This window comes from Adiantum capillus-veneris, chromosome 4, assembly GCF_014529385.1.
Source record: "Adiantum capillus-veneris isolate H3 chromosome 4, ASM1452938v2, whole genome shotgun sequence".
NCBI classification, from domain to species: domain Eukaryota; kingdom Viridiplantae; phylum Streptophyta; class Polypodiopsida; order Polypodiales; family Pteridaceae; genus Adiantum; species Adiantum capillus-veneris.
The window spans coordinates 170098089-170115570 of record NC_140934.1 but is presented as its reverse complement, the minus strand read 5'-3'; the positions used below and the strand labels follow the sequence as shown (position 1 = coordinate 170115570).

General features: G+C 41.0%; 1 protein-coding gene across 1 annotated transcript; it reads right to left on the bottom strand.

The window, feature by feature from the left end:
• Positions 1 to 4964: 4964 nt before the first annotated feature.
• On the bottom strand, positions 4965 to 6435 carry LOC147460348 (uncharacterized). The gene has a single exon (XM_086510004.1). It carries the CDS (start codon positions 5998 to 6000, stop codon positions 5119 to 5121), a length of 882 nt encoding a protein of 293 aa, XP_086366130.1. The 5' UTR covers positions 6001 to 6435; the 3' UTR covers positions 4965 to 5118.
• Between the last annotated feature and the right edge of the window lie 11047 nt (positions 6436 to 17482).

Here is a 17482-nt window from a genome sequence, read left to right as displayed (position 1 = left end):
GACCTTCAACAAACTCCTTACATGGCATGCCGGTAGTCGCTATGTGGATGGTATAATGCATGTCCCAATGGATTCACAAGAATGGAAACCCATTGAGTAAAAATGGCCCGCGTTCAAAGGAGACCCACGTTATCTTTGTTTGGGCCTTGCAAGTGACAGTGTCAACCCTTTCAGCACCAACAGTAAGTCATGGAGCACGTGGCCAGTTGTCTTGATCAATTACAACATCCCCCCTTGGAAGAGCACCAAGAAAGGCTATGCTATCTTTATTGATCCCTAGAAATTACAAAGTCAAAAACTTGGATGTGTATCTAGCCACTCTTATTCATGAGTTAAAGGAGCTATGGACCGGTATCCTTATCCATGATGTGTCTCTACCACCAACGGAGCGTCAAACCCATACTCGAGGCATACTTATGTGGACTATGCATGACTTTCCGGCTCTCGGGGAGGTCTCAGGTAACCATACATGTAGCCCTCAATTATTGGTTATTGTCTACCAAAGGTGGCCATACTAATTATGAATATAATGTACTACCAAAAAGTTTGTCTACATCCGAACATGCAATGTGCCCTATTTGTGGTCCCACTCATGTCATAGAGCGTCCATCACACCTCAAAAAGGTCATTTATCCTAATAGTGATCGTTTTCTACCACCAACACATGAAAAATACAAAGAACCTTCGAATGGAAAGGCTCCATATAGATGGACAATGAGAGACTGGAAAAGAGCATGGAATGTGCATTGTTCAATGGACCCCCCTCCCCAACAGCCACCCAAGGGTATGAGACGATGTGCTGTGTTTTTTGAGTTGCCTTACTGGACCGATTTGAAGGTCCAATGTTTGCTAGATCCAATGCACATATTCAAAAACATAGGCCAAAGTATCTGGGACTACATCATAGGCAAGAGCTCCAGTATTGGCATTAGGGAGGACATGAAACATCAACGCATATTGCCAGTATCAGCAATGCTAGTGATGGAAGACAACGGGAAGTATTGTCTTCCAAAGGCATAATGGATATATCTATCAAACACTGACCAAATCAAAGTATAAGAAGTTATTGCTTCCATCAGAACACCTGCAGGTTACATGCGGTTCTTAAAGGGAGAATTCTCAAAAACAAAGAAAGGTGATGGACCCCTATTAAACGGGTTGAAATCCCACGACTGGCACAAGATGCTCTAGGTGATTATCCACCCTTTACGTTTTATCTTACTTGTTGCTACTCTAATGTTATTACTTTTGAAAACACTATGCATTTCATCTTACCATTGAGCATCAGTGGATGCGGAAGAAAGAAAGTACGTGATTCTATATAAGATGGGAGAGCTTGTTAGGTGGGTGAGATCTAAGGAGACTGAAGTTGCATCCATACCAGTTGCAAGATTGTTAACCAAAGAAGCAGTAATTGTTCTCATTCAAGAGAGCTTTCCCAGGTCCATACTAGTGAGCCAACTCCATCTTATCCTATGGATGAGGTAGAGATTTTTGGAGTGGTCCATTCCCACTGGATGTTCTTCCTTGAGCCTTTTCTTAAGACACTCAAGGACTTGGTGAGGCTACACTCACATCCAGAGGCTAGCATGGCCGAAAATAATGGATTGTTCAAGTGTCGTTTGTGTACATCTCTTAGTCCCTGGCTATAGTGGATGAAACGATACCACGTTATGGACTGATAAAGAAGATCAAAGGATGCAGTCTCATATGCCAAATGGGAAGGGGAAGATGAAGCTCATGGAAAGGCACATGCGTGATGCAATAAACAACTACCTTGTCCTCAATGCACCAATGATGCAAAAGTGGATAGATCTATATACAAAATTGAAAAGAAAGCGTGAAGATGATTGAGAAGCGTATAGGGAAATACACTCTCGCAAAAGAAATCACAATGTGGTTTACCCACCATACCTTGCCATGTTTTTAGAACTTATAAGGCTCGATTGGTTGCATGAACAAATGACTGAAGCTAAAGCTGATGGTGAGCATGTTAGCAATGAGGAGTGGGAGTATGGACGAGGTTTTCTACCAAAGATAATTGCTAATCAAACTCATTATTCACAATCTAAAGTATTACTATATAGCTACCTATACTCAAACTTGTTTTGCTTTCAACAAGCAATGATGTTCAATTCGATGTGGCATGAAAGAAGGCACTTTCAAACTGATAATGTAGACAAAAAACGAATGACAAATGATAGTGGAGTGATGGAAAGTTTTGATGCGCAAACTCCAAATGATATGGAAAATAGATATAGTGGAGTTATCCAAAGAATCTATCGAGTAAATTTTTGAGCTTTTCAAAAGTATGTGTTCTATGTGAAGTGGTTTGTAGGCATCTCATCTAGACATGCAAGCTGCCAAGTGGTATCTACATGGTGGACTGTATGAGATTCCGTACGAGCACAAGTGATATCTACATCTCTCCAGAAAGTTGTGAGCAAGTGATCTATCTTCCAAGTATTTACGAATGAAGGTATTGTTTTGTCATCATACAAGTCACTCCAAGAGCAAGATGTATACTAGATGATGCACCGGACATAGGAACCATTGTGGACGAACACAATGATGATGATGAAGCAGACAAAGAAGGTGAAGAAGTTTCAGCATGACCGCTTAAGCGAATGAGAATGATGTAGATGAAGAAGAGAAAACCTACATAGAAGATGAAGAAGAGGATGAAGAGCTAGAATAAGAGAATGATGATGAGGATGATCATTTCGATCCATATATTGCTGATTTGATGAACTAGGACTCCACATAGACCGCATCATGGCTATGGAACTAGCAGATGATGATGTAGTCATTAGGAATAGAATGGGGTCTAGGAGGGCCTCTTTATTTGACAGTTTAAGGAAGTCAAACCTTTAGTATTAAGAAAGTAACTGAAGGACAATTTTTCAATTCAAACAGGTAAAACAACTAGTTTATTTGAATTCAAAGTTTCTGCCCAAAATGGAATTTGAAATCTAGCGAGTAAAACCATATCATGTAGCATATCTATGGAAAGAGCTCGACTTGTAGATTCCAAATCTATGATCTCCGCTCAAATTGGAGATCATATGTGGGAGTTATGGAAGGTCAAAAATCATAAAATTTTCCACCTCCTTTTGGGGGGAAAAGTGCATCCTTTGACCACTCTTACACATCTCTTACACACCCACCATTCTTTCACACATGGCATACACCTATTTGTCAAAATTTTAATCACCTCCATAAGCTAATGGCAAATAAAGAGGCCCTCCTATACCCCATCCTTTTCCTAATGGGATGATTAATAAAGCCATGTTTTAATGCATCATAATGAGGATTTTGTAGCTAACGTCGATCACTTGCTTTTGTGAATGCTTTGTTAATGATCTTCTGCTAGCATACATTCTAACACATTTGTTTGATCTCTCTCTCTCTCTCTCTCTCTCTCTCTCTCTCTCTCTCTCTCTGGCTCGTTTGTTTGTAGACGTGATGAGTAGCAACAAGGCGAGCTGAGCTGAGGTGGTCTTTGCAAAGGGATGAATTCGCTAGGACGTACATGTGAGCGAGACGAGGGAGGACGTGGATGGAAAAGGCATGCGCACAAAGAGGGGGTAGGGAGGGGGGGGGGGGGGGGGGGGGGGGGGACTCACAAAGGATTACACTACCACAAAGGGTTGGAAGGGAATGCACGGTCGATAACTGGCGGAGGGCGCGACGAGCAGTCTCCGCTAATGTGAAATTTTGGGGTAGGAGGGGGGATAGAATATTCCAAGGGAATCCTAAAATTTAATGGATTTCTTTTGAGGAGAACCAATAAGTAACTATAGTATATAAAAAAGATACAAAATGAAAGTACTTTTTCTTATATATTTTGTATTACATAAAGGAGAGATGTGAACGGGTATATCAATAGGAGTATATTATATTCATTGTAGAGTATCTACGAAACTATAACAGTGACAAATAATAAAGCTATTTGCGCGACAATCAGCGAGGCAAAAACTATAGCAAAACGGAATTTGTAGTCTCTCTCTTCCCCCACTCCTCTTCTCTCTACTCTTTCTCATCCTGGCGTGGCTGTCATGTGCGGCAAAGACCTTAGTCTCTTATAGTGAAAAATATATTGAAAAAAGAAAAAAAATAAACTTTTTGAATTTGCACAAAGAGACATAATTTTTGGGGGTGCATAAGACCCAAATTCAATTTTTAAAGGCATAATTTTATTTTAAAAAAGTGCACAACGAAATTTCCAAAGGCACAATAATGATGCAAAGCAATATCAATCACATCTCTTAGAAATGGCATACTTTACTCAAAGACAAATTTTTAATCACCTTTTTGTGGTTTTGAAAAAATCAAAACTATATAAGGGGAAGGTTTTACATTGGCCGGTTTTAAGTTATTTGTCACGTGTATGAATTAATGTTGTACTAGTGGTTCCAAACCGGTCTACCGGTCGGTCTAACTCCCGGAGCTTCCTTCGATGGAGGATTGTGGATATAGGCAAATGTTCGTCCGTCCCCCATCCCCCCCTCTTTCTTTTCGGGCAGGCTCCAACACACACACATCCACATAGAGTCAGAATATAGCTAGTGAGGTTAAAATTTATGTAGATGTATAAAAGAGGGAAGAGTTTTTGTAGCTTTCAAAAGGAGTCACCCCTTAAAATGACAAGTGGAATATACCTTCATAAAGAAGTGGAGATGTACTAGGCATTTACAGCACCTCCTCAATTGATAGCCTGTTTGAAGGCGTTTAACTAATTCGAAAGTTGTTACGTATAGCTATGAGATGATTAGAGCAATTAGCTGTTGGATTCGTATGACAGATTCAGTAGTTAAAGCTCAAGGGATCTGTACATGGAAGATGGAAACTAAGCTGCTAAGGAAGGAATATATATAAAGCAACCCCAGAAGAAGAAGAAGCTGGGGCAAAAAGCGTGTCTGAAAGCTGGCTCCCTTGGGTCCGAGTATATATAATGTCTGCAATGAGCACACGTCTCTGTGTGTGTGTGTGTGTGTGTGTGTGTGTGTGTGTGTGTGTGTGTGTGTGTGTGTGTGAGTTGAGAGAGAGTAAAGGGATAGGGACCAATATATTACGTACAGGGCGCCATCAAAAAGCTGTATAGCGGCTAGTGGCAGATTAGAAAGAGGTGCAGCTAATCTGATGATGACGAGCAGGTAATTTGACGCTCCGAATGCGGGCCCATTTCCGCGCTGCAAACTCTGAGAAGCGCTTGTTGGCCTCCTCGTTACTCAGGCTTTCCAATATCTTCGTCATCATCACATCGCTCGCGCGCTCACTAGCATGATCGACAAGCACATTACTAGAATTCAATATGCACTCCAGCTCCTCATTTCCTTCTGCAGCGGCTTCATCTCTCTGATCTGTAATGGCCGCCATGTAGGAATCTGCTGTTGCTGCTGTGGCTATGGCCGGCGCTACCGATCCTTCGACTCTCTTCTCATCATCAGCATGAATGTCTGAACCCCCAATGGCAACTCCATTGACGTTTTTGTCAGCAGCAGCTACCTCGTCTGTACTACCCCTACCACTATACTCCTCATCATCAGCTTCAGCAGTGATAATACTGTGCAGGGAGTAGGTAGAGGTATAAGCGTCAGCTGCAGGTTGCTCCATCTCTAATAATGGTGCCGCCCTTGTACCTGCGTCGTCGCTAGCTGCTCTGCCTGAATTAGCAGTGCACAAGAGCGCCATGATTATGAAGTTGGTAACCAGCAAAACTGCAAGCTGATGGGCTCGCATCATTGCATAAAAGGCGGAGTAACAGAATTGAAAGCCGGAGAGCAAACTCAGCACAAAATTAGGCACGCATGAGCTGAGAATTAGAAGGAAGCTCATGGGTGCATGATCAGGTCGGGGGAAGAGGCCGAGGCCGATTAGGAGGCAGGACGATGCGGGCAGAATGTGCAGGAGCATCACTGGCTCGACGTTGAGGAGGCCCAAGAAACCCCCATAATAATATTGGTGACGATGATGTGAGGAGCTCTTGGGAGACTCCATTCGTGTTGCTTTTTCTAAGCTTGGTCTAGACTTCACGAATGGGCAGAAAAGCAAGCCTCAAGGTTCAGCTGATCAGGGTACTAACCAACTTCCTAAGAGAAGGTAGCTTGTTTGAGCGTGCTACTTCTATGACGCAAACTATATATATGTACACGGTGAGTGCGTGATTTGCATGGCCCACATTCCACTCTCTCCACAAAGTACCCAAAGGAGACTAGTGCTTTCCCCTCCTTTGCAACTTGCATTGTCCCACACAATACTTGGTCACAAGACTAGCTCCTCTCTCCGATCCCTCTTTCCCTCCCCCCTTAACTCAATTTATGGTGAAGCTCACATAATTTGCAGTGTTCAAGCTCTCGGTGGAAAGTTCGCACCAACACGATGCTCTCCACGAGCAGCACGCTATGCTTTCCATGTCCCCACAAGGGCACTTTTTAACACTCTTGTCCATTCAAAGGCAATCTTGGTATGTAGTTCCTCTACCTCAGATAGTTTGAGTGCATGTTTGGTAAAAATGACATCCTTCCAATATCATTTCAGAACGTGTCTATTTGAGTTTCAAAAGGTGAACTGTTGGTGTCATGTGTAACATAGCATCTCTAGCTTCAAAAAGTCACATGGCAAAACTTATAAAAGTCACGTTTATCGTGATTGAGTCGCAAACAGTGTTGGGTGAACTTCATGAACTTATATAATTAGGGCTTAGAGTCGTTTCGTACTAAGCGGAGGTTAACCCTTGTTGCACTCATCACCTTTGAAGTTCTCTACCCTCGCTTTCTCTTAGTAATTCTGCCAAAAGAGGTGGAGTTACACAAACCTCCACCACAGGGTGCAATTTTGAAGAAAAAGATGATGCCGTCACTTTTACTCCCGCCCCGGCATGTGTGAAACACCTCTTACCAAAACGTTTTTCTAAACAAAGAAAATAACGACACACTCGGTCACTTTTTAGGTCAAAATTTTAGTAATTACACTAAAACTCAAAAAAAATTGTTGGCTTCTTGCAAGTCAACTTCAGAAGCTAGCCAAGATTTTGCAATTATAACCAGTTGAAAATTTGAAGCATTTGCTAGTAATTACACTAAAACTCGAAAAAATTTATTGGCTTCTTGTTGCAAGTAAACTTTAGAAGCTAGCCAAGATTTTGTAATTTTAACTGGTTGAAAATTTGAAGCATTTGCTAGTAATTACACTAAAACTCAAAAAAAATTGTTGGCTTCTTGTTGCAAGTCAACTTCAGAAGCTAGCCAAGATTTTGCAATTTTAACCGGTTGAAAATTTGAAGCATTTGCTAGTAATTACAATAAAACTCGAAAAAATTTGCTGGCTTCTTGCAAGTCAACTTCAAAAGCTAGCCAAGATTTTGCGATTTTAACCGGTTGAAAATGCACTAAAGCCCACTTTAACACAGATCAATATAGTTAACTTGTCAAAATACACAACATGCTCAAGCCTCAAATATAGAGGAAAAAGTTATAAAAGCCATGCTTGTGTACCTTGAGTCGTAGGATTTAAATATGCTGATCTGTTTCATTTTGTTGATAATTTTTAATACAAAATTTTCTCCTTGAGATGGAATTGGAATTTTGAAAGTTGATGCTTGTTGGAAATTGAGCATGGTTCTTTACCTCGAGTCTATTATATGCCCGCACATCCACTATAGCCACTAGGTTGTAAACCTTGAAGAAGACACTCTTATATCATACTAGTACGGCCGATCGCCTTCGACGGCCTCTCTCTCTCTCTCTCCATGGCGTGCACAAGGGTTTCTTTCAATTCTGAAGTTTAGCTTTCATGTCGCAGATTTTAACACGTGTAAAGGGCTCCCCCTTCCGCCATATTATGTTAATTTAGATTGTGTGTATTTGGCTTACTTTGAGAGTAGTTTTGCAATTGTGACAAACAAAGAAGGTGAAGTTAGCCACTAGACATCCACAAATAAGGAAGTGGTCACACGTGCACCCGTTGATAGTAATATGTTAAACTGATGCAATTATGCCAAAAGCAACATAGTTACAAAAAGACTTGCATAGCTGCATATAAGACAAATAATGCATACATGTGTGGCCATGCATGGGGCTCAATTATTTCAAAAGACTAACCAATGACTAATCAACACGCGACCACTGCCCAAGGAAGATTTGATGTCCCATGACCACCACCAATTTCTGCACACTTTTAATTGGAAAATGTGTTAAAAAACTTGATGTTGCCCAGGTATGCCCAAGTAAGGTTTGGTCTCCCATGACCAAACCTTTAATAATCTACATTTCTCATTTCTCATTTCTTTAATAATCTAGATTATTAAAGGTTTGGTCTCCCACGACCAAACCTTTAATAATATACATATATTTCCCATTTCTCATTCTTTAATAATCTAGATTATCAAAGGTTTGGTCTTCCATGACCAAACCTTTAATAATATACATATATTTCTCATTTCTCATTTCTTTAATAATGTACTTTTTTTTAAAAAAAACAATTGATCCTTTGAGAATTTTCGAGACCTTTGTAGCATGCAACGTGTATTGACTTGTGAAAAAATAAATTAACGAGATGATCTTATAATAATTTGCTTAGAAAGAGAAATGTGGATGCCATATATATTTCAGAGTGCTCACTTTTTTCCTACACATTACAAGAAAAATGTTAACGTCCTTTTCTTTTCTTCTGATGGACGACTCGCCTTGACTTGACTCCAACTTAGGCTTTTTTAAGCCATCAAAATTGATTAAAAATTTCTCACGAAATCTAACTCGACCTTTCCCATTCGTTTGTAGATAATACCAAAGTTAAAGTCAGACATATCTCGATACTTCAAAAAAAGAGTGAGCTTATGAGAGCATGCTTTTCTTCTGAAAACGCCGTAAAGAATAAGAGATTAAGGTGTAGGGAATGGTAAGGGGACCATTCCTTGGAATCCCTACGACCAAAGGGCGACCAAAGGAGCCGAGAGTCCTGTGGGAGCAAGATTGCAAGGAATGGTCCCTAAGTATCCATTCCTGGCCATCAACGGTCGTGGGGAGGAGGGCCACCGGTTCAAGAGGTCAACCCCAAGCACGTGACCAATTCCGTAGGTTGACGTGTCAGCATTCCGTGCAACTGCGATTTTGCGTGCTGAGTTGGAGGCAAACAATTGGCAAACAAACTGTGTACATTCCCAGTGCTGAGCTGTCCAACATCGAATGGTTGCAAGCACAAATTCCCGCCAGTAAACATGAAGCGATGCAGGGCGCAGATCTGTTGCCCTCTGACCCACGACCTTGACGGAGTGATTCTATGACGTGAAGTATTGACTCAATAAATTTTTCTAGATATTCTAATTTATGAACGTCCCCTTTTATTTAAAGACCTCATAATGGTCCATTACATTAAAACGTTTTATTATGCTTATTAAACCTACCTTTCCTAATGAAAGCATTAAATTTTTTTGTTTTTATTTTTTTATTGTTTTTATTTTACTTTCTTTTCATTTTATTTTGTTTTTAAAGGCCAATGTCTGTCTTTTACCTTGTTAAAGTGGATCCGTTCCTAGCCTGTAAGATATTTGTGATTATTTGTGTATGACTAGTATGTGACCCGCGCGTTGCTGCGGCTATAAAAGCATGGTCTCTAGTCATAAGATGCCATCTTCTGGGTGAAAAATATCAATGCTTTCTTCTTACATATAAGGCACATATTGTTTATTGGTGTATTTTAGTACCATTGGCACCTGCAATGAAAGCAAACATAGATCGTTGAGTTGCTTATCTTGCAAGTGTTCCAGGCATCATGTTGAACTAAACTCCGTGTTGCAAAATTGAGGGTGTGATCCATAAGCACGTACATTTCAAAGGAGTTGGAGGAAGTTCACTTGTATGATCGTACTTCAATGGATGAGAAAGAGCCAGATCACTATGGAAAGTTACTTTTACACATGTGTAATAGCACGGGTATGCTCATTGCCAATGGTGTATCTTTGTGGAGTGGAACCAATGGATTTACATGTAGAAGACATAATGGGGATAGTGTGATTGACTATATGCTACTCTCTCAAGCCATCATGTATCCCATAAAGAGTTTTATGTTTGGTCAATGGACCCCGGAATCCGACCATCGCACCTTATGTATTGACCTTTCATGTGGAGAAGCAACTAAGCATGATAATCTCAGCGAAAGGAAAGAGAAGTTATCACTATGTATGGATTTCAAACGGGCACCAATGTACATTGAAATGGTTGAGCAAAAATTATGGATGACAAAGCTTCAATGTGATGCACCATTGGAAACTAAATGGGAAGCTTTCAAGAAAGCTATTTGTTCTTGTGCGGAAGAATGCTTTGCCATAAAGCATCTCCATGGTATCAACAAATATAGATCACGCAAAAGGTGGTTTGATAAAGAATATCAAGATGCTCGAAAGTCCTTGATAAAGCTTGATGCAACTATGGACAAAGACAACTATCAAAGTCATTTGCATACATACAAGGCATTGATTCAAAAGAAGAGAAGAAGATGGGAAGTAAAGCAACAAGAATTTCAAGTCCAAGAAAAGGCACATGCATGTGGAAGATTTTGGAGAAACTTGAGAGGCAGGCGGGTTGAGAATTTTGGTAACTTGAGTCTAGTGGATATGTACACACATTGTAGGCAATTATAGGAGCAAGAAAATACTGAAAAAATGCCATTTTATGGTTCACTCCCATGTATGTCGTCTTTTTTTTACTATTGAGGATGTATGCGGTGGGCTTGAAAAGTTGGCCACTCACAAAGCGGGAGATCTTTAAGGTATCAAGCCGGAGATGATCAAATGGACGAGAGATTTTACCCATGAGTGGATGTGTGATATGTTCAACCTTGCACTTCAACATGATATGCCTTATGATTGGAGTACTAATTGGGTTAAGCCTTTGCATAAAGGAGGGGATGTAAAGAATGTAAGCAACTACCGGACTATAATGATTGGGTCTCTTATGGCAAAGTTGTTTGGGTGCATAATGGAGATGAAATTGAGTGATTGGGCTGAAGAGAATGACAAGCGTGCAAAGGGACAAGCGGGTTTTCGTCGATGCCATAGCACCATTGATCATCTTGTCACTCTTCGTGTTCTCATGGAGGAAAGTCGGTGGAAAGGCAAGCGATTGTATTGTTGTTTTGTGGACTTTAAGAAAGCCTTTGATATGATTCCACATAACAATTTGTGGAGAAGGATGGAAGAACTCCAAGTGCCAAGTGAGTTTATGCTTGCGGTTTCTCGAATCTATGAGAAGGTGATTTGTCAATTGCGCATGGGAAGAGAAATTTCAGAAATTTTTGTAAGCACTATTGGGGTTAAACAAGGATGTCCATTGTCACCAACTCTCTTTGGTCTATGCATCGATCAATTGGAACAAATGGTACTTGACTTTATGCAAGAAGAAGGCATTGAAGAGGTCACTATTTGCAATGCAGTAATCATGCTTTTGTTGTATGCGGATGATGTAGTGCTTCTAGCACACACTTTAGAAGATGCACAAAAGCTTATGGTTTTCCTTGAGAACTTTTGCTTGCATAGTGGGCTGATTGTAAATGAATCCAAAACAAAGGTTATGCTTGTGAAAACCAACCATAAGGAGAAGCCATGCATTGTGTACAACAACGAGACACTTGAAGTTGTTGAGAGCTTTAAGTACCTTGGCCTTGAGGTTCCATCCAATCACAAGTGGCATGAATGTGCTATGCGTCGTTTGGAAGCCGGAAAGAGAGCATATTATGCATTTGAGAACATGTGTAATGCGGGAAACATCAAGTGTTGGGTTCTCAAGAAGTATCTTTTTGATGCATTGGTGACACCGGTTCTTCTTTATGGAGTTGAAGTGTGGGGCGGGAGCATCTCAAAGTCTACTTGGAAAGAGTTTGAGAATGTCCAAAAGCGTTTTCTTACAAACTTTCTCCAAGTTAAGACACAAACACCATATATGCTCCTACTTCTTGAGGCGGGATCTCTTCCAATTGAGGTTATGGGCATGGAAAGGGTTGTGGAGTACATGATAAAGATGCGTCAAAACCCCTCACATCGACTTCCTACAATTGCATGGGAAGCAAGCAAAAAAGTTCAAAAGACGCATAAAAGCAAGATCTTGAGCACGGGATGGATGCAAGACATAAAGAAGTGGTTTGGGAGATGGGATGCATTACACTTGCTACATGATGCTTCAATTGACTCTCAAGTGAATGAAGCTTTTCTACAATGCCAATGTATTACGGCTTGGGAGAAATCTGGTGGGTCACGCTTCATACATTACACCACCTATATTGCCCCCAACTACAAAACCATGTTCTTCGCTGAGAGAGGAAACCGTACTCACACTTACATGCTTGTGCCTATTCCCTTGTCCGCGATACGCACTATCGCAGCAATTCGGCTTAGCTCCCATTTCCTTCGATGCGAGATAGGGCGTTGGGGCAATGGAGAAGAGTCAAATCGATTGTGCACATTATGCTCACTGCAAGTTCGAGAGTCTGAGTACCACACACTACTAGAGTGCTCAGCTTTTGATCACATCCGAACTTGCTTCTCTCACATTTTCAGCCATAACTTAGACCTACACACTTTCCTCTCCCAGCCAAAGTGTGGGCTCTCCATTGCGACTCTCATCACTACAATTTTGGAGCATCGAGAGTCACTCATCAGCCATACACATACTACATCACATGTAACTTTGGTCCCATAGGTCATATTTGACCTCCGAGGACGATAATAAAATATATCTATCTATCTATCTATCTATCTCTCTCTCTCTCCACCAAATCCAAATTGCTAAAGCATGTACTTCTTTCAGAGAGGAGACTGTATTCAAACAGCGTGGCCTTGCAATGTACAATCTATTACTGCATTTTTGTCATAAAAAAGCTAGCACAACTTGTTTACAATAAAGGACTGGATTAACCCTTCTAGTGATGTGCACAAACACAACTTAGGAACTTGACATAGGTAAAAAAATGTATGCCAACTCTATAGCCCTTGGAATACAATTGACATGGATGTAATGCACACATGGAGCGTTCGGCTTGCATCACCAGGATGTAGTGCACACATGGAGCGTTCGGCTTGCATCTGGTGACACCATGAACCATCTCATACGAACTATTTGTCTAAGCACATGAAGCCAATTGGTGGGGAATACCCATAGCTGATGTCTTGATGATAGCATTGGTGCAAGCTATAGGAAGAAGCAGAATGCTCCATATCAAGTGTTGGCGCCCTAGATTTTCTCCTCTCTTCCTACCTACTAAATGCATGGCATTCATGTGAACGTAAGGAATAGGGAGCCTCCATCATGATAAGATGATGCCATGTGTGTAGGGGCGTGGTGGGTCTAGCTAGCTGAACACCTTGCTGAATAGTGCCATGTGTACAACATAGGAGCCCATAGCAAAGGAACTACTGCCACCCAAAGAATTTGGTTTCTACATAGCTAGTGTTTTCTCCCTAGCGTATAACAAAGGAATTTTTGCCACCCAAAGAATTTGGTTTCAACATAGCTAGTGTTTTTACCCTTAAAGTGCTTTTCATACCGCTTGGATTTTTGGCTAGATTGGTGTTCACAATACTCCACACTAGATGCTTCTACCAAATCTACCAAAGTAATCGCTTGTGCATGCACCCTCACATAAAGTATAGTGTGTATAGGCTTCAACCATTCATAATCCGAGGAAGCTAGCAATCCATATATCCAGATAATGCCAATGCACTTCGTCAATGCTCCTTAGGTACATTTCACACAAAGACGCTAGTAGGGTTTTCTTATATCACTCTACTTGTTGTGCAGTGGTAATGTTGCCTTGGTTAGGCTAACCCTACCAAAATTGGAAAAAATAGCTCTCAAAGGTAGTGTTTTTGACAAAAGAGACAAAGTTGAGCTACTGTAGTAGCTTTTTAGTTCAAGAAAAATGAAATTGTTGAGTGTAGCTTAACTCGACATCCCTTTGCGTGCAAAAACTCTCTTAATCCACTTGAGGATGGAGGGGGCAATAGAATCTCTAGTGGTGTTATTTGTGGGCCCATCCTCTGCCATGGCTAACTTCAGATGCAAATGGAAGAAAGGGGAAGAGTTTGAGCCATGATGGCATGTGAGCGAGGCCTAGAAGACCTACAGTCTCTTCCTCCTCCTCCTCCTCCTCTCTCTCTCTCTATCTATCTATCTATCTATCTATCTATGGATAGCTCCATTGAATGAATAGGTGGACCACTTCTCCCCACACATAGAAACACAATGGGTAGAGTTTCTTCATTGCATCGAGCCGCCAAAGTGAGCTCACATAGTGATGGGAAACATAGTTATGTGTGTAGCAACCAACTTGAGCAGCTTTTGCATGCCGTGGCTACACGTGCAAGGAATGTCTTGAGCTTGATGCCGGTGCTTGACACGTGGAATTCACTTCCCTAATGCGTGCTTCTATTTTTGAATCATCCGCTTCCCCAATCCGCTGCTCTATTCAAAAGCATCTGCTTCCTTGTAAGCCAATATGCTTGCTCCAATTCTGTCAGACCAAGGCATATGTCAAGAGTAGCAATCTTGTGCACTTCCTTAACAGGAGATTAAACCGTGCCCATGTACTCTCTCCCTCTCCCTCTCTCTCTCTCTCTCATCTAGACATCGGAGCTGGTGGGTTCTCTCCACAAGCCTTAGCATGGGGATACATGGAAGGATTGAGCGTTCAAGGAATTCTCAAGTTGTTTAATAAAAAGAATAGATGTGGGTACTGGGAAAACATTGCACATGCCTCTATGTGTTCACCCATGTCAATTGCTTACATAATTCCACAGCATCAATATGCAAGCATAAGTAATCGCATTCAAAGAGAGGTCCCCACTTTGCCCTTGATAAAAACAGGGCCATATTCTATAGCTTCTTTGCTCTTTCCATGTTAAGCAAATCCTACAATTGGCACCATCTAAAAGACAACATTCCAGATAGAAACTCATTACAACTTCTTGTACTTTCAAAAAGTACATGCCATTAGGCTTACAGGTTGACCAAAGCATTTCCAAGTAGGAATCAGATGTACACATTGCCAATCACATTTGGGGAAAGCCTTGGCTCAACGTTTGTGGAAAACAACCCAGAGCCTACTGGCCCTGCCAACATCGGACATACCTACAAAAAGTGCATCCAAGTGCAGAAGCTCTTGAAGACAAATATTTTGACCATGCATATGTTCACCAAAGATGGAAGCATAGCAGAAAATTTAACAAAACTTAAAAATCAAAACACTTGCCCTTGTTAAGAAGATACATAGGGTAAGTGCTTTCGAAGAGATAACATTCAAAAGAACATTTAAGGAAATGTTCTCTATTGCATTCAGAGATTAGAGTTTTGTTTCTCATCTCTAACTCAGCAAGTACCACCTATAAAACTGCATTTCAAGAGGCTACAACTCAATTTTGTCAATACACCTCACTCGATGTACATATTCACCACAACATGACCAAATACAAAATTGTTTTTTAAAAGAGCCCCATCCTAACAAACTTCTGATGAGCTTGTTTGCCCATGCCAAATGAAAAATTGTTTTTCAAAAGAGCCCCATCCTAACAAACTTCTTATGAATGTGTTTGCCCATGCCAATTTTGTACATAATGCTACATGTCTTAGCAATGCAAGCGTGAGTGATGCCTTTGGAGAGAATTACTTGCTTCACTTCAACTATAACAATCTAAAGCTCTTTGCTCCCCATGTTGGACATACCGTGCCTTCCAAGAACGACATGACCTAAAAAACATCAACCATGTAAGTATAGAAGCATTGGTTCAATGCAATAAAATATTTTTTCCCTCATATTATCAAAGTATGTTTGGCCCTCCTATTGCATCCACTGAAAACAATCCGAAGCTTCCTTGGCCGGATCTTGCTCGACACATCTCTCGTATAAGTGCATTCCAAGGGGCTACATTGGAGATAGAACATCGCTTAATATTGTCTCAAAACACCGTCGTCTTTCTTGACAATTAGCCTTCTTGTATTGATAAACAATCAGCCTTCTTATGAAAAGTGCCCTTCGGAGGCTTTCAAGTGATGGTCAATTTTGGGGATCTCCCTTCGTGCGTGAAGGGTGCCCTTCAAAATATCCTTCAAGTGAAGGATAACACGACAATTTTCCCTTCAAGGAGTAGTATTATGTGTGTATATATATACATATATAATATTATAATGCATGTATTACAGAGAGCAGCTCAAGGAGTCTCGACTCTGGACTTTGGAGAGAGAATTTGAGAAGGACTTTAGAAATTAGCCTTGGGCCTTGAGGCTTGGCCCTTTAAGGATGGCCTGCATCCGCTAGCTAGTGGTTACTAATTTCTAAACTTTGAAATTAAAATTGAAAGGGAAAATTATCAAAATACCTCTCTAATTTGTGGAAATTCCCAAAATGCCCCTCAAATTTTGAAAATTACCAAACAACCCCTCTCATTTGTGGAAATTTTCAAAATGCCCATCAAATTAGAAAATTCCCTAAATACCCTTCTATCTTTTTTGGTTGGATTGTTCAAGATATTTTAATCTTTATTCCTTTTTGACAATTGAGATCCGTTTTTGAGTGCTTAGCATGTAATTTGTCACAAATTACCTCGCAAAAATAGGTAAATATGTCTAAACATAATGAAGCAATTCATCTCCAAACCCTGCATAACCAAGTCAGATTCTAGTTTTAGCATCTTATATTGATAAAAAATCAGCCTCCTTATGAAAAGCTACAAATATTTTGATCTTTGGAGATATTTAATCTCACAACCAAGGGTATTTTGGGAATTATGGAAAATCTGAAGGGCGTTTTGGGAACTCATGACAAAATATTGAGGGTATTCAGGGAATTTTTGAAATTCGAAGGGTATTTTGCTAATTTTCCCAACTTTAAATTGTTTCAAGGGGGTGAGCACCAAAACTAAGCCAGTGAGAGCACTGAGCAGTGGAGCACCGAGGCAGCAGGCTTGAGGCTTGAATGTCGGTCGGCCCGCTGCTGTAGTGAGAACTGAGAAGTTGAGAACTGTTGAGTGAGGCTTAGCAGTAGTTCAACGCTCAAGCTCCAGACTCCAAAGTCCAGCCTCGACCCTCCATCAAAAGTTGCATCTTGCCGCTCCATCTAAGGCTTCACCGCAAGGCTTTAGGAACCAACCTCTATCCATAAGGCATTGGAGCCTGCAGGCTGCAACATTGCTGGCAACCTGATAGCCCCTCTCATATGCGCTCACGGCTCCTTCCAAGCTCCCAAACCTCGCCACCTATGGCATCCTAACTCTTGAACTTGCTGCCCCTCGGGCCCCTCTCTATCTCTCGTGAGTTGTCAATCAGCAACACAATAACTCTTTCTCTCTCTCTATGCTTATAGTCTAGGAAAAATAATTTCTCTCTCTCTCTCTCTCTCTCTCTCTCTCTCTCTCTCTCTCTCTCTCTCTCTCTCTCTCTCTCTCTCTCTCTCTCTCTCTCACACACACACACACACACACACACACACACACAAAAAC